Here is a 23,203-nt window from a genome sequence, read left to right on the forward strand (position 1 = left end):
GCTTTCCTCTCCCCTCTGCTTCTCCCGGGGTGGGTGCTCAGCACATGGCAGCACCGCTCCGCGCTCTGCCTGCGGGGCCGCCACCACCTCCCTTCTCCCTGATTCCCTAAAGAAGTGTCTGTCGGAGATGCTTCTGTGCCGTATTCATTGATGGTGCGGTAAGGTGCTCAGGGGAAGCCAAACCGCTTCTATCCAGCTATACAGAGAGCCTGTATACAGCCAAAGACAAAAATGTGCCAAGGGTGGAACAGCAACAACAAAAAGATGTGTAGCTGCAGAGATGTTCATTGCTTAAAGCCAAGGCAAATGCTTCTGTAGGTCTGGTCTTCAACAGCTAAAGTAGATGAAAGTTAAAATTTCATGTTGTGTGAACGACCCACCGCGCCTCTCCTGCCAGCCTGGCAGGAGAGCAGGGCTGGCCTTCACTGTCAGGCTGGTGTCCTGCTGCCATTCAGCTCGCTCAAAGGTGGATCATGTGGAAGAAGGTGCATGAAGGGCTGATGTGAACATAGGAGTAACTTTCCCCAGAACTTTAGTCTTAACCTCTTTGTGGAGGAGTGGGTCTTTGCCTTGAAGTGGTGTCATTAAAGAAAACGTTCAGTGTCTGACAAGAAGATATTCAGCATCCCGTGTACTGAGACAATTATTTCTTCTCTCTTATCTCTGCCATTTTTAGCTATAAATACGGCCCTAGCTTTTCAAGTTTGATGCTGTCCTGATTTTCGTTTGGTCCAGCCTCATTTTGAAGAGGAATATCTATTTTAATATCTGGTTCAGGTCCTAAGTACTATCTGTACGTTATAGAAGCTATACAGTGAAAATATTCACAGGAGTGTTGGGCCAAATAATGCAATCCTTAAACTGTCAAGACTTGTGTAAGACTGCATGCTTGGCCCCAGATAATCTCTTGAAGAACTTAACAGCATGGCATGTAAAACTTGCTGTGAATAGGCTTTTGAATATTTCAAACGAACAAGTCTCTATTCTGATCTCAAGTATGTGGATGTGCTTTGCCAAGTACCTTAAATTCATCTTCTGCATTTACAATAGGATGTGACAGTGCTTTTTTGTTCTTTTGACACACTAAGCAGCATGTACTCAGATATTTGAAATGAGGACAGCAATTAAAGTCTACATTTATACTGATGAGAAAGATGCCAGACTTACTAGCTTAGCTGTGTTACTCACTTAACATAAGATTTAACTTCAGTTAAAATTGCTTGGTAATCTGGATCAGGTAATGTGATAGCTGGGTAAAAGCTTTACAGAAGAAGTCTTTAGTAAGAAATCTGGAAGTATTTCATGTCCAGATATAATGGGAATGTTTAAAATGTTTCAATGGATTGATTGTATCTGAGATACTATATATACCACATAAACAGCATGCTACCACTTTTTATTACTTAAAAATAATTCCATAATTACTAAATATTTCCTTCCAGTATTTTTTATTTGTGCATATGTAGAGAATAATTTAAGATGCCCAGGCCTTAAAACAGGGTTATCAAAACAATAAGACTCTGGTGTTTGTAGTACTGAATAATATATAAGGTAATGATCAATAGTCCCTTACAGGGAATACATTTCATCTTTACATTAGCTTGGCTGTAAATTTTCCCTATTGGCTTCGACTTGTGCTGTGTTAGATTGATGTGATTCATGCCTGTTATTGATTAGTGCTCAGCTATTTTGCGGGAGATGCCAAATTAATTGTTCAAAAAATCCATGAAAGTGCTTTTTTATTGGCCACGTGAGGCTCAACACATACTATACTGTTACTTTATTATTTCATGTAAATGTAAGTTTCCAATAATATTTAAAAATAGTTATGTGGAGTGCTTAGACATGAAAATTCACAAAATATATTGAAAATGCTACTCTGTGCTTTATTTTGTGGCTCAGAAAGTAGCGTAATACAGCAGTGTGCTCCTGAATGTTGCTGGATGACTCCTGTGAGATCATTACCATCTTACACGAGCGCTCCCAAATAGGAAGCAATTTCAGTTTTTTTCCACAAGGCTTGTAGGTTTATGCAAGGTTTGACTGGTAGCATCCTCATTGAAGGAGGTAAGCAATTTGCAGGGAAGGCTGCCAAGAAACCCCCAAACCCTCAGAACCAGATGAGCTGATATTTGATGCAGACACTTGCTGTACCACACGCGTTGATGCTGAACCTAGGAGCTTTGCAGAAGCACTGCTTCTCTGCAAAATGTTCTCATCTCTAGTGCACAAGTGTCTGTGTGAGGTTGCTGTTACATGCACGGGAAGATTTAATAATTTATACACTATTACTTAGGGTCAGAATATTTCAATTTTTAAATTTGAGATGAGTAAAAAATAACACACGAGAGAGATGGTTAATACCTAGACAGAAACATGTGACACTCTGCACTATACTAAGGATTTTAATTTCTCAAGCCTCTGGAAGATCATACTGTGAGTAAATCTTTCCACATGTTCCTGTTTCATTGATGCCTGGAAGTAGATCTTTTGGCTCCATGTGTAACATTGTTTTCAACTCATGATTCTGATTCAAATGTATTTCTTTCAGAATTTATTTTGCGAGACAAATTTCATAGGTTCTTTAATACTGCTAATTTTCGCAATCTAAAAACTTGGTGTTTTTTTCTTTGTATTATTTGTTGTGCAAATCAGAATATGACTGAAATTTGTGTTTAGAACGATTTGTGTTTAGAAATTATGACAAAGTTTGAGAGTAATCTTTTAATCTGGTCTGCACTGCATCATTCTGGCAGAGACTCAAAGGACTTCACTGTTCAAGTGTCGTACTTTAAGATATATTCATTTGTTCCTCATTTTCCTCCAAACAACTCTGAAAATGGGAAAACACCTTTGAAAATAACTGCTTGTTGCTTGGGGATAAGTCACATCTGGAAAAAAATGTTCAATGGAAACAACGTGTACATTGTTTGTTTTTTTCCTGCATTTTACAGGTATACTGGAATTTATCAGTATAGCAGTGGGCTTGGTCAGCATCCGAGGAGTCGACAGTGGACTCTACCTTGGAATGAATGAGAAAGGGGAACTGTACGGCTCGGTAAGTTCCCAGTTGTCTTGGCCAGTCACGATCCTTACATTCTGTGGGAACAATACTTGATAGGTCCTACAAGCCCCCGTTGCACTAGGTGCTGTACAAGCACTGATTCTGCTTTAAGTATCCTGCAGTCTAATTAGAAACAAGACCCTGTGGGTGGTATAATGAATATAGGAGAGAGAAAGGTGACAAAATCAGGAATGAGTAATAATGCAGATGGATGACAATTGAGATACAAGCAGTGGAGACCGATGGCCAGGGCTGGTGTCTCAAGACTAAAGGATGTACTTGTAAGATTTGTAAACCTGTCCTTTCTGTAGAGATCTAAAATGAGACAAAGTCAATGCCTTTTGTGCGTGGGCAGAGAGCTTTCTAGGAACTGACAAAAGAAAGTGTGGGGGGTTAAAGAGTGGCATATGTGGATGAGAAAATGAGAAATAGGAATGGATAAAAGTTATAAAAGGTATAGGAATGGGGGCAAGAGGCTTGGTGGTCTTGTCCTGAAACTTCAGCTGGTGCTCCTTGGGGGATGGCAGTAGGAGTGAGTAATGGGTGTGAGGGAAGCATAAAACTTACTATTTCAGATGTGGGTTAGACTGGCAAACCAGTTTACCTGCATGTATGTGTGTGTGCACGCAGTGTGACCCTTACCTGGGAATACTTGAGACATCTGATGTACACACCTGCATAGATTGTGGGGAGGGGGAATCTGAAATCAAGCTAGTAACTCCCCAAATACTAGAAGGCAACCTCTTTTAGCAGTAAAGTGTCAACCTCCAAAGTTGACAAGGACTAGAGAAGCAGTTGTATTTGAGGAAGAAGATGGCAGATTTGAAGGATAAGCAAATGTCCCCAGCGAAGGGAGGTTGTATATTCACTGGGATTCATTAGAAGCACGGAGGAGAAGGTGACAGTGGTCGACGGATGGTGTAAATGTTGCAAAGAGAGACAATCAAAAAGGAGTTAAAGTGATAGAGGCTGGCTTTGTGTGTAGCTGAAGATACCTGCGTCAGAGGGGAATAACGGTAACTGGGAAAAGGGTGGAGAAGGAACTGAGTGGGACAGCAGTGAGAGTGGGAGGAAACATGAGAAGACAGTGATGAGTGGACAAGTGAAAACAGGAGGAATAAGAGGGAAGTCCAGCTTCCATATACATGATCCTTGGAGGAGTGTGAGGAAGTGAGACCAGGAAGGTCCAGCAGAAGTGTTTTTTATAGGGGTGTCCAGATTTACTGATCCCTTTCTAGTAACATTTTGTGTGAGAGAGGGAAGGTAGAGAGGGGAATGGGACTGTCTTCTGAGCAAAGAGCAGGCTAGGGGAGGAAGCCAGAAGGTACAGAACATGACATTGTATGTGGGAGGAAGAAAAAAACCTGGTAGAATGAGGGGCAAGGCTGTGATGGAGACTGTGTGGACATGGGGGAAGGGGAGATGCTGAGATGTTGAAGACCAGTAAGTGGGAAAGACCAGTAATTGGGAAAGACCAAAGAAAAGGGATTTAGCGTAAATGGCAATATAGAAGAGGAAAAGGTTGGAAGGATGGAGAGGAAGAGAGAAAGGGAATGGATGCAATAACAGATGTAAACAAGTTGCCTGTGAGGAGTAAGTTGTCGTAGGTCACAATCCTTGTGCAGCTGATGAATGGGATAAAGAACTGGCAGAGTCATGAGTATTTTTATGGTTCGGTTAGGCTGCAAAAAGGCAGAACAGCAACAGTAATATGAATCAGTAATGTTGATAATCATCAGTAAGAGTAATCGTTTAAACAGATAAACATAGTGAATCAGTTACTCTACACTTCAGATATTCAGAAAAAGAAACTGGTTATTGATAGAGCTTAAGTGCATAGACTTGGGAAAGCAAATATTACGTCACTTTTCTGTGCAGTTTGTATTTTGTGTTTGCAATATGTTTGACTGTCAGAGTGAATTACTCTAAACATTCTTTGCTGAAGAAATATGCACAAGAAATTCTTTGTAAATTACTAAGCTCACTATGTTAATAAAATAGTTGTTCCTTGAAATGCAGTTCTAAAGAAGACTGCTTTCCTAGGGGTTTGTGTCTCACAGTCCAAGACATGGGTCTCCCTGACCTTCTGTCCCTGCAGTAACACAATTTCCCCAGCCTTTTGTGTTTCTTGCAGGGAGAAAGAGACAGAGTTCGCTGTCCACGCTCACCGGCTTGTCAGTTTGCAGGGATTACGTAGCTCAGTGCTCCCAACTGGGACGGGCAAATGATTTCTCTTCTTTGCCTCTGATTAGTCGCAAAACTGATGGGAACTTAATTTTCTTGAAGGCCTTTGTCTCCTGACTGAAACTGGTTGAAAAGCTAAGGAAGGACAGAGAGGCAGGCAGATGGATGTGCAGTGTAATTGGATAGCCTCTTTTTTCCTAAGAAATGACGCTAAAAATATGAAGCCATTCATAATGGAGAACTGGCAATCTGTAGGGCCAGAATGCAAAGTTCAGGTTAAAATCTGATGGATGATATGGCTTATTGTCAGCCTCCAGAGATGGGACATACTAAAGAGTGATGGCAATTGAATTACATTACTTCCAATGAAATATAACCTTTAATGGCTACTCAGTGTGATGATGCTTTAAAGCCTTGTCAACACTAGCAATCCTAGTGCCTATATTTCAGCAACTGTCAGCTCTCGTAGAAACACTGAGATAAGCAGGCCTCAGAGCAGATTATTGTGTAGAATTGTCTGGACATTTTTAAGTGACAGTGTTTTGGTTTTGGTTTTGGTTAAAAATGCAATTAATTTAAAATGAAGTTCTCTGATGGGAATAAATGTTGCAGTTTGAACCAGACACAAGGCCTCGAGCATGGTATTATCGTTCTGGTGAGCAAGAAGATCAGTTTAACTGAAATTAGTTTTGAGGCTGATATGTGATAGACTGAGGTTCAAGTTTTTCACCTGAATTAAGCAGAGCAGTCATTTGAGTTGAACTGTTCTGTAGCTCCAGCAAGTTGTCCTTGTGCTGCCTGTACAGGGAGGTGGGTTCCTCTGTCTTGGTTTCTTCACTAAGGGCTGTGAATAGCACCAGCTTTGTCATGGAGCAGGCACATTTACAAGGCTGTGAACGTGTTTTCTAAGATGGGAAAACTGTTTCCCATGCACAGGTGAACAGCAATCTAAGAAATACCTGCTCCCGCTCTACATGAGCATTGTGGATCTAAGCAGGTGTGTTGCTGCAGCATTCAGTACTGCAGCACCTGACACTGCTGGAATAGGTGCCCTGTGTCTGTGACACTGTCATATTTATATTCAGATTACTGCATGAAAAATATATTAAGTGTGAATTAAATCAGTGACCTAAAAGACTTCTATCCTTCTATATTTGTGTTTGAAACATTTGGCACAGGAAGATTCTTCCCAGCATATTTGTGGTGCCACTGGAGATGGGACATATGGCGAAGCAGAGCAGCCAGGATGGGTGATTGTTGCCAATTTTCATGAAAGGCAACAGTAAAGGCAGTTTCAGCATATCTTGATCCAGGCATGTTCCTCTTGATCTTCTCAAAGTGCCTCTTTCCTCCAAGATTAGCTGCCTGACAAACTCTTTCCAATTTGCCACCATTACAGGGGGCAGCTCCTACTGTATCTTCTGGTTAAAAGAGCACAGTGACCCTCATGCTGTACTCAGGCAGCAGTGTATAACATCATAGCGTGGCTGTTCTCAAGTTCCTCCTCATCCCATGGATTTAGCCAGGGAAAGCTGTAGATGTGGTACTGCAGAGAAGCCAGTGGTAGCTGCGTAGCGATGACTGGGAGGCTGGTTAGTGACAGCAGCTTTCCATCCGGTCTCGCTCTGCTCCTGCTCTCCCTTTACCTTGCCTTCCCCTTGCAGCCTGCAGCTATGACTCATCATGTTTCACAACAGCTACTGTGCTTGTCACTGGAGAGGAGGAAAAATCACAACTACAGATAGGATCCAAAGGGTGTTAAGATGAGACACAAAGACCTTCTTCCTTCCTGAGTGCCAAACGGCTCTTGCCAACACCTCTGGCAAGAGTGTGAGCAGATGTGTCTTAGCTGTGCTCCACGGTGCCATTCTGTGGAGTGAGGGAGGTCTTTCTGATCAATCTCATGACCTTCATGACTTCATGGGCTGTCCCCACCCTCACACTGCCCTTGGGAATATCAACAGTTGGCACCCACATCATGGGGTTCCCATTGCTCGCACTGCAGGTTGCCCTCTGAGGCTGTCCTGTGCTACCTTGAGCACAGCAGGACCACAGGACACCCTTGCCTCACCCCTGCCCTTGGTGTCCCAGGCTCTCCTACGGTAGAGAGCTGTGCTACATCCCACTGCTGGCATCCCTGCCTTGCTGATACCCGTGGACATGGACCTGCCCCACTCCTCAGACTAGATATAAGGAAGAACTTTTTTATAATGAGGGTGGTGAAACACTGGAATATGTTGCTTAGAGAGGTTGTAGGTGCCCCATCCCTGGAAACATTCAAGCTCAGGCTGGACGGGGCTCTGAGCAACCTGATCTAGTTGAAGTTGTCTCTGCAGTAAGCAGGGACATTGGACTAGGAGACCTTTAAAGGTCCCTTCCAACCCAAACTATTCTATGATTAGATGAAATGCTGGTGTCTCCACTGCTCCTTGTGTCCTTGGCAGGTGGCAAAGTGCATCTCAGGCTGGATGCTCAGGCGGAAAATTGGAAGCTGGAAGATCTGGAGCAGCTACAAGGGGAGCTGTGCAGAGGGGAGGAGGAAGGCAGGAGGGGAGATTGATAGAGTTGTGGGGAAGGGGAAGAGGGCTAAGGAATGCTTGGAAGGAGAGGGGAGGGTAGAGAGAGGCAGACTTCATGTGCCCACAGAGCTGCTGCGATAGAGTCATAGAGCCCAGATCTGGAGCCAGGGAGGGAGTCTCCTCATCTGTGAGTTTCAGACTTCCAGGATGTGTGCAGCAAAGTGAAATTTAGGACAGCTTACAACAGGGTAATAAATTGCTGTCCTTCAAAAAAATTAAATGAAAACTTGTTTGTCACAGTGTTTTTGTGACACTAAACCTGCCTTTTGCTCCTAAAAGTGCTGGGGAGAGGGTGGTGGAGGAGGAGGTAGAGAGAATTCTGTCCTTGAAGAAACATGTTTTCCCAGTAAGTGTGTGGGGAGGTGACGATATGCCTCTGTATTGTCCCAGCAGGGCTGCACCTGCAGTGTTTTGTGCTTTTGTTTGAGTCCCCACAGTCCTGAAAGAACTATGCAGCTACAAAGATGGGTGAACAGAATTTTTTTTGACAAAACCACGACAATTTTTCATAGTTTACTGAAAATTGCTTGGTGTAGGTAAGGATTTGTTTTGCTTCATTCTAAAAATATCTTTTTATGTTCCTGTGCAAATAAGGGAAGGGAATTGTTCAGCCCTTCAAATGGTAGGTCAAGGTGCACGGAAACAACATGAAGAGAAAAAACAGGTTGAAGGTGCATGTTGAGAACAGTGTTTGGACCAAGCATACGGTCACTACAGATACCTAAGAATAGGATAGATAAATAAATTACCCTGCAGTATCATTCACACTTTCTTGTTAGTGCTAAACACCTCCAATCTAAAACGATGCCACATGCTTCAGATTGCTTGATTTTTTTTAAAAAATAATCTGGTTTATCTCTCCATCAGGGTACACACAGGTGTGAAGTGATCCTGGAAACAGGACAGTTGCAGCGCACAACAATCTTTGGAGGGAGAATTAAATGCAGTTTCTCTGAGTGAAGGCACAGACTTCTAGGCTGAGAGTGGTCAAATCCCAGGAGAGACAATGGCTATGGTAGCAGGTTTAAAACCCTTCTGCTTGTGTGTAAAATAATAAAGTGACTTTTGGTAAATGGTACAAATGGTGGAGAGGCAGAGGACAGTTCCTGGGGCAGCTGAGTTGCGAGGAGTGGTCAGGCTTTCTGCACGAGCAGCATTGCTCAGGAAAACCTGTCACTCCTGTGGTCATAATCCCAATGGTGTCTTTTAGCAGTAACAGCAACTCGTGTCTTCCCGAGTAAATCCGCTCTGAGCAGAAGAGTCACAAGAAGCAGGCCTGTAGCTAATTCGAAAGGGCAAACTTTGAGATCTGAAGAGGACCAGTTCAAAAAGGTGCTTATGGCTCTGAATGTGAAGGAAACTTGAAACTTCATCAGAGATGCAGAAATCCTGTGGAAGTGGTATCTCAGCAAGGGTGAAAAAGCCGGGAAGGATTTGGAGACTAATAGACTGTAGGTGCTCGGAGAAGGGCAGGCTGCAGAAAAACACGTGTCTTAGAGGTGTAGAAGCACAGGGATAAAATGGAAATTGCTGCAATAAAGCTGTCTGGAGCCTTGAAATGTATACTAAAGTGTAAGGCAAAAACTTTTTAAGCTATATAAATGAAAAGGAAACAGGAGTCTTTACAAACAGGATGTATTCAGGCAGGAGTGTAAATGCAGTAGACTCCTTGGGGCGATAACATGGGGCTGGGGGATTCCCTCTTGCATGATGAACAAAGGGAGTGGGGGCAGCTGACATCTCTGCTAAAAGAAGCGGCTATTTTCCCTCCAACCATCCATCCCCTCCCTTTTGCTGGCACAAGCATTTCTGTTGCTGCCCGGTGAACTGAAGCGGGGAACTGGAAAACAATCTGGCCAAGCAGAAGGGCTGTCTTCAGCCACAGTGGTTCCCTCCCAGGTCACTGCAAGATGTGGTGCCAAGGTGGGAGCAAGCCCGGGTGAGGGAGGGTTTGCTTTTCTCTGAGGCAATGCAGGTGTTTGTCAGCCTCAAGTGTTTGTGGACCTCTGTCCACCTGGTTTGTGTTTGGCCAGGGGTACAACCTAGGACGCTGGAGGGCAATCAGTCTGGCTCAGGTTGGGCTTGGAGTGTAGGAACACGCTTTTATAAATGAAAGAGTAGAGGAGGACCTGGACGTACGTGCAAGATGAGTTTACTGAAGCTGGATAAATAGTTTCAGGCAAGCCCAGTATTTTGTTTTTGTTAGGAATTTCTTTGTCTAGAAATAGGAAATACAGTTGTGCTAATCTGCAGGGCTATGTTAGGTATGACCTGCAGGAGAGAGCATTTACTACAGTGAGTAAAATGGGTGTTAGTAGAAGACTTGTATGATAGACAGTGAAAAAACAAGAGAAGATGGCAATGGGGAGTGTTGAAAAGTATTAGACCAGAGTGAAGCTATTAATGGTGTTTTTATGGATTGGTCCTTGGGCTGGTTTTATTCCCTGTTTTTATTAGGGACATTAAACATTGTGTCATAAAAAAGGAATAGTGTGCTATTGAAATTGTTGCAAAGTTGGAAAGTATTTTCAGCACAGAAGGCAGCCTCACAGAAGGGACTTGGTGACCTACAGTACTCAAAATGTTTACATGTGGGGCTCAGGAAGAGCTCTATTGATGACACTACATACAGCACTGGTAGGATCCAGTCTAAATGCAAAGTGCAGTTGGTCACTTGTGTTAAAGAAGATGAATTGAAACCAAAACAGGTGCAGGAAGGTCTTACTGGGATGATCAGAGACATGAAAAGACTATCAAATGATAAAGTCTAAAGATCTTGGCTGATTTAGCCTGCAGAATGAAATCTGAGAGGGTGCACTCTTGGTCTCTGTAAATACAATGAGGTTTAACACCAAGGCGAGAGAAAAAAAGTCCTTGAAATAGAGGACAAGAATGAATTGGTTTGAATGGGTCACAAGAAAGCTTAGACTGGGTAATGAGGAAGTTTCAGGTCATGAGGAAGTAAGATTTTGAGCTGTTTGAGGAATTCTTGCAGGGAGGTGGGAGATGAAGCATAAATGTTCTCTCTCAGCACTGTATGGTAGGAAACAGCTTTGTAATTGTGGACATTTTCTTTGTGGAAGGCGTAGGTCTGAGAAAAGCCCTGAAACTTTAATTACTTGAGAAGATTTGTATACAACTTCACTTACTTCACCTTTGCAGATAGCCACTCTCTGAATGTGGATGGGCAGCCTTGCTGAAAGCTGGGTACTGTTAAATGGTGTTCTTCACAGGTACCAGTGTTGGGGATGAGGGCAGAAACTGCAGCCCACTCAGCAAGGTATGAAGAACTCTGTAGAAAAGAAAGGTCTTTAGAGATACGAGAAAGAAGAAACTGCAGCTGTTGTGGTTCTTTTAAAACCTAATCTTCAGTCTGTTTTTTAAATCAGAATTTCCCAGATTATAACACCTGTCACCAGAGAGGGACACCTGCTGATAGTGTTCTGTGGGATAGATACTCCACTTTTCCTCAGGTCTTTGACTTTCCTCAGAGGACTTCATTCCAGATGCTTACTAGGTCTAAGGATAATTTTATACAAGAGAAAACCATCAGTGATCTCCTAACCGTGGTCTGCAGTTCTGTGCTGAACTTGGATTCTCACTACATGCATAGGACAGGAAAGTATTAGAATATCTCCTACATAAATGAGATACATGTATATATTTTTATATATATATATGTGTGTATAGAGCTAAGCTTTAGTAAAGCTACTCAAACCCTAATTTATTGATTTGCTTTTCCCTAATAAAGATGTCTGGAATTTTGTGTTCTTACAAAAACAGGAGAATAGAGGTGCTGCTTGAGGAGGCAGCCAAGGTGATCTAACACCTTGCAGAAACCCCCTTTCAGAAAGGTTCCTTGCCTCCACTGCGTGCTTCTGCTTCCTTCCTTTCTGCGACACCAACCCAGCGAGCAAGCGCAGGGCATGTTCAGTCTGAATGTCTTCAGACTCACTTCTTTGCAGTTGTGTAGCTCTCCAGTCGCTGCAGCCCTGAATGTTTCTGGAGCTAGCCATGTTAACAATACGGAGGTGTGAAAAGGTTCAGTGTCTCCAGTTGATCTGAGAATACTGTGTTGAAGTGACATGCTAAAAGAGCATCATCAGCAGTGACATACTGAGATCTGCTTGGGGATTATTCGCTGCATCAGTTAAAGATCTGATGTGCTCTGTTTCTGACTCAGGAGCCAGTGGGATATGAATGTGGCACTCTTTCTTCCCACTTTAGCATTCATCATTTTCAAAGACAGAATAGAAAAAGTCGGCCCTGCGGGGACTTCATTAGGGATTTTGTCTAGGTTGAGATTTGCTTTGCAAGTTGAATGTGCTCAGGCTGATTTGATGATGTGCGGTAATGCAGTTCACTTGTGTCGCATTCAAAAAGCTTAAGAAATAAAGCTTGTTACAGAGCAAATCCACCCCCCCCCCCCCCTCCCCACCCCACCTTATAAAGCCCTTTGGTTTCTTTAATTTCTTTTATAAAGGCAGAACTCTGCCGTTACTTTTCATTCGATGATCATATTTTCTATTCGTGTTCCGTGACTGCTACTGAGGGAAAACTTGGCTTGGTGTGGATGCTGCATGCTTTTGGGGTCTGGCCCAAGGCTGTGCATCTTTAATCTGCTCAGCTTTACTCTTCAACTTTAACACAATTATGGAGGCAACTGTGACTTGGGAGAAATTTTGTCTTGATTCTACTACAGTTGAAATGCCATTGGCTTCAATGGAATCAGGATTGGACCTGCTCCTGTAAAACCACCAATTAATTTTATGGTTGTGGCAGCAGACGCTAATCAAGATAAGGGCTCTACTTATTTATCATTTTAAAAACCTAAAAACGTAGACAGAGTTACTGCCCATGAGAGTCTGCAATCTAAAGACAGTCTTTTGTCATGTAAATGTTTATTGCTTTTGCATAGCAAGGAGGATTTTGGCCTGCTGATGCCTTTAGGCTGTTAGGACAGCATCTAGTGTATAATCTGGACTCAGAACAGGAAACTTACTGGGGAAGACTTCAGGGAAATCTTTTGAGTCAGTTTGGAATATCCAGATGTTTTAAATTTTAAACAAAATCATCAAGTTTGGGTTTTTTTTTTTCCTTTATATTTAAAAAATCTGAATTCTTCGGAAGGTCCATGTGCTGCTGGTAGACCAACTGCCTGGTCTTTGAGCTCTTCAGTCACCAGTTCTGTTGAAGTTGTTATTACATATAGAGAGAGAGATTTTTTTTTTTTTTTAAGACAGATTGACAACTTCTTTCATCAAAGCTGAAATTAACTGCATGGCTAAAGTTTGACCCATTGAAAGACAGGTCCACTGGTGTGCGAGTTTGTGTGAGGAGTAGGGGGCTTGCAGAGGAGCAGACCCACCTGACTTCCTCCAGTGTTTCCTGAAGGCTGGGTCAGCTGTAGCACTGAGAGCCTAAGTCTGGGCATAGCAACACCATAGATCCATGACTTTATGGTGGGATTGCCTCTTGGAAAAGGAATGGGGGAAGCATCCAAAGAGGCCGCTTATGAAAAATGTTTGCCAATGAAGGAGCACTGCTGTCTTAAAGGGCAAATGTGACATCTTTTCTTCAGCAGCAACTCTTTGAAATGCTAGCATTCCTTTGTGGCCAAAAAGGGTAGGAAATTAAAAGGCCTCATTTTTAAACAATTTGAATATGCAATCGAGTCCTGCTGCGTAAAGATCTTAGAGTACCGACCCTTTGCTGTACTGCCCACCAAAGCACTGTAGATTTTAAAATCTCTATGGCAAGTTTATTGGTTTCCAAGACTCCAGTGGATGTTTGGCATTTCAGCGAGGGGGACTGGATCTTTCCAAAATCACAGAATCACAGAATGTTGGGGATTGGAAGGGACCTCGAAAGATCATCTAGTCCAATCCCCCTGCTGGAGCAGGAAACTAAACGAAATTACACAGGAAGGCATCCAGGCGGGTCTTGAATGTCTCCAGAGAAGGAGACTCCACAACCTCCCTGGGTAGCCTGTTCCAGGGCTCTGTCGCCCTCACTGTAAAGTAGTTTTTTCTCAAGTTTAAGCGGAACCTCCTGTGTTCCAGCTGACACCCATTGCTCCTTGTCCTATCGTTGGGCATCACTGAGAAGAGCCTGGCTCCATTCGCATGACACTCACCCTTTACACATTTATAAACATTAATGAGGTCTCCCCTCAGCCTCCTCTTCTCCAAGCTAAAGAGACCCATGCAATAGCCTATGATGCTTTGTTTGTTTGATGACTCCCTTTTAGAATGACAGTGTGGTCAGCAATGTCCCTGTCCTCTGAGCTAGTACCTAGCAGGCAGCTTTACATAAAATCAATAACAAAATATAGAGACAGGCTTTTGTTCATCAGTCCTTGACCAAGTAATCTTACTGAAAGAATAAAACATTAAGTACTTTTACAGCATACATTTTTTATTACTATATTTATATGCATTATAATTATTTCATCCCCATGGCAAAGTGTTTTGTGGAGGGCCATGAGCATTCTACTCTTTTTATGATGGCACCTTGTAGCTGAGGGATAAGGTGCTTCTCCGATGATGGGTAAATCCATTTGAGGGGGGAATACTCATAAAGTGTAGGGACTCATGCAGATTAACTAATTTTTATCACCCACTTATCACACTTACAGTGTCTCTCAATGTGTGAATTTAGATGCTCCTGCAAAAGGCAGCACTTTCTGCTGAAGGAGTGCTGTCTTTTCTTTAACTGGGCATTCTGTGCTTAAAGAACCACAAAACAAAGTAAAAAATACTGAAAAAAACACTTTGATGCTATGCTCCATTTTAGTTTTATTTAAGGAAAACATGTTTTATTAAAAAATCTCTATTTGGTTAAAAGCTTAACTAGTATTTCAGGCTAAAATGTGTGTGTGTAACTGTAGGATAACAGCCCTGGTTTGACATACATAGTGTCTTTTGATAGAAGAGAATTTGTGGAGTGAGGAGCTGGGGTAGGTCAAGTTACAGCTTTCAGTAAATCTGAGCGTGCCTGAAATGGTTCTTTTAGAGTCTTAAAATATTTGTTGCCTTTTTATCATTGCAAGCCTGATCCAAGTTCCATTTAAGCTGATGGGAACTTTTCTCCTGTCTTCTTTGAAAGCTGGCTCTGGCCCCCATATCAGATTGCGTACCACCTTGCTTTCTGATTCTTGGAAGGGTTCAGCCAAGCGTTATGAATTAGATGCTTAGATAACATTGATGACTGCAGTTCTTGATTGTGCCAGGGAAACCAAAAATAAAATAGAGGTCAGAAGTGTGACTAGTAAATGGCACAGTGTGGGCCCGGTCCTGCTGGCATGGAAGGGAGGGGAACACACCTGCTTGTTGGTTTGTTTTTTGAGAGTTGACTTCCTCCTGGTCTTGCTCTGTTGTGACACAGAGAAGGAAGCTCTTCAGCTTCCAGAGAAATAGTGCTGTGACAGCTTACATGGCCTGAGGGCTGTCCCTGGAGCTTTGTCATGACTTCCACCAGCAGCACAAGCAGACCCTGGATGTTGTGGTGGAAATGAGTTTTCATCTAATGCACTTGGCTGGGCAGATCTAAACCAAACCTTGATGGACATCAGCATGGCTGCTGGTAGGCAGCCTGTGCTGGCAGATGCGAGCTCAGGCACAGTGGGGTTGCTCTTCCCATAATGATTTCATGTTCAGGGAGTGCATGCTTAAAGCTTGACAGGTGCTGCAAACTTGTAATCCCAAAGGCGTGGATATCAGTAAAATCAAGAGCTGTGGATTTGGCAGTGGCAAAAATGGATGGAGGCCTGATTGGCATCTCATCCTCCTGCAGCTCTTGTCAGAAGAGCTCTGTAAACAACCCTGGGATAGTGTAGTGCTGGATCCCAGTCTGGTCCCTCGAGAGGAGATTCATGATGGTGTGGTGAGCAAGGGAGCAGAAAAAGAGGGGCAGTGGGGCAAAGGGGAGAAGCAATGAAATGCCTGCTGCATTGACAGTCTGTTGGGATTTTATTGTTGATGCTGGTGTCTGCTTGCTTTGTTCAGGAAGCTCTGCTGCTCTGTTACCTTTGTCAGGACGTGGAAGCACCACAGTGTCTGTATCTGTGTAGCTATTGTGGCTTTTGATGAGAACACTCCCAAGCGGACCAGGTTCTGCCGAGTCTTGGGAACTTCACAAGCTTTTTCTATGAAAGATAATAATCTTTAAGCATTCTCCTAACTACTCCAAGGCAGCAGTACAGAACTGCACTGCATTTTTTTTTTTTTTTGTAAGTGGGGATTTATGTATAATAAAAACTTAATACAAATTAACTAGAAGTTTAGGAGGAGAAACTAAGATGAATACTCTCTATCTCTGTGAAAGTACAAGGTGACCTCAGGTAGGGAGAATGCAATTGCCCAACTGTGGTTTTGCCAGGACACCTTGCCTAGTTTCCCTCATCTTATAAAAAGTGCCACAGAATATGAAATGCATGTGATAGGCAGCGTGGGTGCCTGGTTATTTGCTTGGTCTCTCTTCTGGCCCTTCAAGGTTTCCTGCTGTCTTTATGAAGTCCTCGTGGAGAAGTACTGACACAAACACAAAAAAACGATCAGCTAGTCCTTTTGGCAGACTTTTTTTCCCCTCTTTTTTTTCCATGTTCTGTCAAATTATTAAACAAAGCATTCTGAAAAAGTACTGCTTGGAGAAACTCTTCAAAGAAAACTCTGTGACGTTCACCAAGTCAGACACTCAATGTGCAGGGCTTGCCTCACCCTGCTGTATAGCTTGGACAGTGGTGCTGCTCGGACACCAGAATTTGGCTTCTCAATGTGGCTGAATGTTGTCCACCCAGCCAGAGACTAACAGGCTTAGAATGGCAGATCAGACAACACCACAGCAAATGCTAAACTACACCTTTATTTATGACAACTCTAGATGAGTGTTAATTATTAGCTGAACATAATATGTTCTAGAGGCTGTTTGTATTACAGCATGGGAAGGGCAAACTGCATGTAAAATGTGTGTGTTTGTAGGCAGAACAGCAAAGAAAACCACTTTTGAATAAAATAGGGTTTTTTTGGTTTTTCTCTTCATTACATACACATTTTTTATTAACATCATCCCCCCAGAGTGAGGGATTTGTATTAACTTATTTATCAGACTATGTATTTAAACGTGATTTTATTAAGGTGGATTAACACAGTAATAGTGTGCAGCAGGTATGTAGGAAGTGCTGACTACATCAGATATACTTCTTGTTAATAGGTGTTTGGACTTCTGGGTTAGGTGTTTTCTCGTGAAATGTCTCTATTGAATTAGTGTAGCAGTTTGCAAAAAGGAGAACTATACACAGCATAGAACAAAATAGTTTGCTAGACATGAAGTATATTTGTTGTGATTTTAGGAATGATGGTCTGAGAGGTTTCCTTCTGTCAGGTTACAAAATAAGTTTGAGTTTTAACTCTGTAAGGTTATTTAAAAGAAAAAAAAGAATATTGATGTGTTTTATACAGGACCCTGTATTGTGCTTTGAGCTACTAAGCAGCACAGATGTCTTATCGTTCTTTAGAGTCATGAAACCATTCTCTGAGTAGTGTACATGTGTTTTTGCCTATTTCCACTTATTTCCAATTAGCTGCTTCACAGGGACATATATTTTTAAACAAGCTGGTAAATCTTTTGTTGTGATGGCTGTAACTACCTACTTTATTAATTTACAATCTCACTTTTAATTGATCTACCTGGAAATATGGATAACGTATTTTTTTCTCCCTGCTTAGACGATGGAGGAGAATGTAGGAAGGGAAAGGGATTCTGGGCTTGCTAACACTGAACTGGCATTAGCAGACATCTGAACTAAATCTGCGTTGGGTTTCCACCCTGGTGATATGTACTTCTTTGTACAGTTTTTGGACATTCTATGTTCAATATTTGAACATTATTGTTCAATATTTGTTCAATATTGTTCAATTTGTTCAATTTGTTCAATATTGTTCAATTGTTCAATATTTGAACATTATTGAACATTATATATTCTATGTTCAATATTTGAACAATTATTTGAACATTCTATGTTCAATAACAGGTTAAAAAAAATAAAAGTAAATCATGGGAATGTAGTAAAATGAGAATCAGTCACTTTGTAGTGGAATACTCTATGAACAGTCCTTATAGAAAACATGTGATATGTGGAGCAACATTTGATTTATATAATTTTGAGGTCACCTCCTTATTTGGCCCCTGAATTAAATGATTTGATCAAGGCAGGCAGCCTCCCCTTTCACAGGAATGCAGGTTACTTTCCATAGCTGTTCTACTTGGGTATGTTTGGAATTTGTGTCAGCCTTCGACAGAGTTGTCTAATGACATTAAGTATGGTGCAAGGAAATACTGGCACTGGAAAAATGATAGAGGAGTCAGTTGTGAGAATAAAAGTATACAAAATTTGCTGTATTCTAGGGCTAAATCTTGGTTTTTTTACTGTGCATACTTTTTTCTAAAAGTCATAGCTGGGAGGGAATATACAAACCACCTGTGATCAGGAAACACCATCTCCTTCCCACACTGCAGAGTTGGCTTTCAGCAAGACTTTCCCATCCTAAGCTGGTGAGGCAAGAAGGTGCTTGTTGGCAGGGTGGACGAGCCTCACCCCTATATTACACTCATTTCTGGCTTGAATAAAGGCATGTGCGCTCAAAACATGGGTGTAAGCTAGTGTTGTGGTAGTACATAGCTTAGTGGTGGACTTGGCAGTGTTAGATTATCGGTTGGACTCAATGATCCTAAAGGTCTTTTCCAACCTAAATGGTTCTATGAGTCTACATAGATGAGTATCCCAGTGGATATTGGTTTCTCTCTGTTGTGGTGCAAGATGAGCCATTATTGTAAGGAGCTCCCAAGGTATGGAAAGAAGGATATGCTGGGATTTTGGTCCCCATATTCTTTACAGGGCCTGATCCAAAGTCACTGATAATGCTTTACTCCAGTGGTCTCTGACTACAACCAGAATTTCTAGGTGTCCTAGAAGGAAACAATCTGATGAATTTATAAAGAAATTATTTCACTATTCTGAAAGTGTGATTGTTAGTGTCCCTACATATCTGAACCTGCATCCCGATTGCTCTGTCAGTTCACATTGAAGTATTTGCCTACTGTCTATACATGAATTTCTGAGAATTTTTATGAAGGACAAAAGAGATGTAGCTGTATTGTAAGAAGCTGAAAAGTAAAAACAGGATAAGCTTGTAAAATAAAGATTGAATTTGTCAGCTTGAAATCCATTGAACTCATCCAGAGTGCAGTACAATGCAAACCTCCTTATTCAAGGTCTGCTAGTTAAGTGTACCACAGCACTGTCATGATCCATCAAACCTGCCAGATAAAGAGAGGCTATTTTAAAATTTCTCCTTCAGGGCATGGGGAAGTACTGTTCTTGCAAAGATAGAAATTTATGATGATACTAAAAAAAAAAAAAAAAAAAGGCACATGAAGTGAATAATTAATGAATTCAAGACAGGACTGAAATATCTTCCTAAAATGTTGCTATTTTTAGCAGGGAGTGCTTCTGCAGTGCTTGTCATGTGATCCAATTGCCTTTTGAGAGCAGGAAAACAATTTGAATTAGTTTCTCTTTCCCCGTGGACCTATAGTCCTAACATATAACACCCCTTAGCATCTGCTTCTGCCTTAAAGCCAACAAAATGATTTTAAACCTCATGCAAAATAAAACTCTCATGAAAACTGTACTTAAAGACAATCTTTATAGCAGCTGAACAGTGTTTATACTAATTTGTATACTGAGGCTGTACAGGGGGGCTACTGCAACATGTAACGTTCAACTCCTGCTGAGGTCCAGTAATATTCATTGCTGCTGCAATTTAGAGCTGTCAAAGGACAGAGGCACGTACCAATAGGAGGTTGCACGATCTGGCCCAGAGATAAGGATTTAATATAAACAGATTTGTGCTTCTTTTCCCTATAACCACCATGGAGTCTTGCTGTGTTTGAGCTGCTTCACACACTAAATGTTACAGTCAGAAATGCCTCTGAAATAAATTGTTCTGTACAGCTGGCCGGCACACATGCTCATGCTTCCGCACACGCTGCTCAGCTGGACCCGCAGGGAGGGAAGTCTCCTGGTCAAACTGCGGAAGAGGGTGTGAGGGATGGGACTGCTGCCTTCTTCTCCACCACAGGCTGCTCCTCATCCTGTGCCACTGGCCACAGCTACCTGGGTCCACATGGGAACATGGCCGCTGCCATGTTGAATACTCAAGTGTTTAACATCCGAAAACTGGTCCTGTTGGGGATTTCTCCTTCCTGAGGGGTGATGAGGTTCCCAATGCCCATCAAAGGGGAAGTCAGGGACTGCTTAATTGCTTCCTTTCTTGCCTGCCGGAGTTGCCACAGGTCGAATTTAGAGGAAACCTCCAAATCCCAAACCTTTAGGTACTGAGGAGGACCCTGGCTTTGCAGCCCAGTACCCAGTTTGTAGGTAGTTTGTAGAGGGCTGCTGGCTTGCTCTCCCCACATGGGATGGTTCCTGGGTGACTCCTGTAAGGTGCATAGGGCTCCTTGGACCTGGCTGAGACCCCAGGCCCCAACCCTAGTGGGCTGTAGAGCTCTATCCTGGGAGCAACCAAGCAAAACAGTAGCAAAACGTCTGAGTTGAAGCATGTTGCTTTGGGAAAGGGTTGTGAGCTGAGTCTTGAGCAGCAGAGGTGGCCCCAAAGGTCCCTGCAGCCCCAGGGCAAGCTGCAAGCTTTGGTGATTGTGGGTTTTGGGAAGCTCCTGGGTTAAGCCATGGATGGTGGCTTCTTGGGGGCACTGGAGCTTGCGCTGTGGCTCCTTAGTTGTGTTCAGGCACACATTTACAGCTTAGGTGCCATAAATGCTTTGCTGCATCTGGGCCTTGGTCTCCAATTTCCCTTCTCTGTGTATCTATCTAAAAGAACAATTTTAAGATTTAAAGTCTGTAGAACACATGCACAGAAATCTGTGTTGTGTGGAGCTTTGTAATAAATAGAAATTGATCCTCAGCTGGAAGCTGAGTTTGGTCAATGTGAGTGCTATTCAAGTGAGAACTTTTGTTATGAAAAAATGTATTAAATTATCATTATTATATTTTTTGTGCCAGCTGCAAGGACTATTTCCAGGCTTATATTTCCCAGCTTTCCATCAGCTCTCCCATGCTAGATCTCTCTGCCTTTTTACCAGTCTTCTTGCTCACTTGTGTGAGTCCTTCCTAAAATGAATCTGGTTATCAGGTGACTGCTTTTTAGGCAAACCCCATCTATTTAGACCAAAAGGATGTAGAGGGGTATACACAGACTGAATAAGTGGGCGAACTGGAAGGACTGGGAATCTGTGGCAGAGGGTCTGATGAATGGTTGATGTCTTCAGTGGGTCCTGTCAGTAGGACAGGACATGAGGACAACCCTAGTAAAGCAAGCCTGGAGGAGTTTCCTCACCTAACTTCATCTCAGCATGTGGGGTTTGTGCTGCTGTTTGAAGCTCTGTTGGGTTGTGGTTCTGTGGTACAAATAATAAACCAAACGAAGGGTAGCAAAAGGTAGTAACAGGAAATAGTATCTTTTAAAATTAATAAAATGCATATTGTTCTCCATGCAGTGAAAGGACATAGAGATTTTTAAGGCCCTAAATTCTATTAACAGCCTTGCAAACCAGTTCTAGTTTTCTTTACATCTGTTTGTTCAAATGCTTGCACTCACAATTGAAGTGATTAGTTATACAAGTCCAGTAAAGTCTTGTGAGCTGCTTGGGAATGATCAGAAATTAAAATATCTTGTTTTAGTTTTGTTATTGCTGTTTTGATTTGGGCAATGAGGCTTTTGGAGAACCATTTTTGCTTTATCTACCCTTTTGACTACTTAATGGAATACTCAGCGATACAGCTTTCTTACTTAGCTAAAATTGGGAATATTGAAATGGTTCATTTTGCAAATTGAGCAAGGTGGTACTGATTTCAAGCTGTGAAAATAGTAATTCTTTTAAAAATAGCTTATTTTTGTGGCTATCTCCTTACTACTTTTTCTTTTCTTTCTGTAGGAAAAATTAACCCAGGAGTGTGTATTCAGAGAGCAGTTTGAAGAAAACTGGTATAACACATATTCATCAAATCTATATAAACACGTGGACACTGGAAGACGATACTACGTTGCGTTAAATAAAGATGGGACTCCGAGAGAAGGGACTAGGACTAAACGGCATCAAAAATTTACACATTTTTTACCTAGACCAGTGGACCCTGAGAAAGTACCAGAACTATATAAGGATATTTTAAGCCAAAGTTGACAAAGACAATTCCTTCACTTGAGCCCTTAAAAAGTAACCACTATAAAGGTTTCATGCGGTGGGTTCTTATTGATTAGCTGTGTCATCACATCAGCTCCACTGTTGCCAAACTTTGTCGCATGCATAATGTATGATGGAGGCTTGGATGGAACATGCTGATTTTGTTCTGCACTTAAAGGTTTGTCCTCCTGGAGGAGAGCCTATGCCCACTCGCTTGATTTAGTACGAGAGGGAGCGCGAGAGAGTGAGTGCGAGAGAGAGAAAGAGAGAAAGCGAGAGGATGAATGGGAGTGAGAGCGCGAGAGAGAGGAGCCAAGGGGAGGAGGAGGAGGAGGAGGAGGAAGGCCTGATGCATGCTGGGGAATAGACACGCTTTTAAATTTTTGATCAGTTGTACTTCGTCATATATCAGCATCCCTGCCATACTTTGATTCATCAGGATTTTTGGCTGGTGGCCTGCTCAAGTGTACGCTGCATTTACAAAGGCATGGAGGGTGCAGTCTTAAACAAGAGACTTTTCAGTTAATCGCTCTCTGGGTCTCACCCCACTGAGTTTAAAGCAAAGACCTCTTAGTAAAAAAATAAAAAGTTAAATTTATTTATAGAAATTCCAAAGGCAACATTTTATTTATTTTATATATTTATTTATTATATAGAGTTTATTTTTAATGAAATATGTACAGGCCAGATAGGCATTTTGGAAGCTTTAGGCTCTGTAAGCATTAAAATGGCAAAGGCCACTATGAACCTGTGGTAAATTCATGCAAGTAAATATAAAGGTGCATGGATAAAAAAAATAAAAACCAACAAACAATAAAAAGGTAATAATAATAATAAATTCTAGTGACCCTCATGTACTAAAGGCGACAATCTCTTTTGTGCCCGTATTATTGTACAAGTATGCACACCACTCATGACACTGAGTCCTCACTCTTCTGACTGCTTGTTTCATAGCTTACCCCCAGAGGATTAAAGAGAAAAATGGGTCTTCAACTTTTTTAATGTGTCTGTAGTATTTCCTCTCGGATAAAGTGACTTCTTACATCACTGTAAACTTCACAGCTGTGGAAAATGTAGGGGTTGGAATATATTCTACTTGTTAAAACCTATTGCAGAT

General features: G+C 42.1%; 1 protein-coding gene across 1 annotated transcript; it reads left to right on the forward strand.

Annotated features, from left to right (window-relative positions):
- The first annotated feature begins 2,030 nt into the window (after window positions 1-2,030).
- Window positions 2,031-22,694, forward strand: FGF9 (fibroblast growth factor 9). Its single transcript, XM_010164565.2, has 3 exons — window positions 2,031-2,067; window positions 2,955-3,058; window positions 21,841-22,694. Exons 1-3 carry the CDS (start codon window positions 2,031-2,033, stop codon window positions 22,084-22,086), a joined length of 387 nt encoding a protein of 128 aa, XP_010162867.2. The 3' UTR covers window positions 22,087-22,694.
- Window positions 22,695-23,203: the final 509 nt, after the last annotated feature.

Source organism: Antrostomus carolinensis, unplaced genomic scaffold (assembly GCF_000700745.2).
Source record: "Antrostomus carolinensis isolate BGI_N321 unplaced genomic scaffold, ASM70074v2 scaffold21293, whole genome shotgun sequence".
NCBI lineage: Eukaryota > Metazoa > Chordata > Aves > Caprimulgiformes > Caprimulgidae > Antrostomus > Antrostomus carolinensis.

Bases quoted from the DNA above. Each gene is read 5' to 3' on its own strand.
- FGF9 (XM_010164565.2), top strand. From the start codon at position 2,031: ATGCAAGGTTTGACTGGTAGCATCCTCATTGAAGGAG. The intron at 2,068-2,954 runs GTAAGCAATTTG...TGCATTTTACAG, and splicing joins TAGCATCCTCATTGAAGGAG to GTATACTGGAATTTATCAGT. The intron at 3,059-21,840 runs GTAAGTTCCCAG...TTCTTTCTGTAG, and splicing joins AAGGGGAACTGTACGGCTCG to GAAAAATTAACCCAGGAGTG.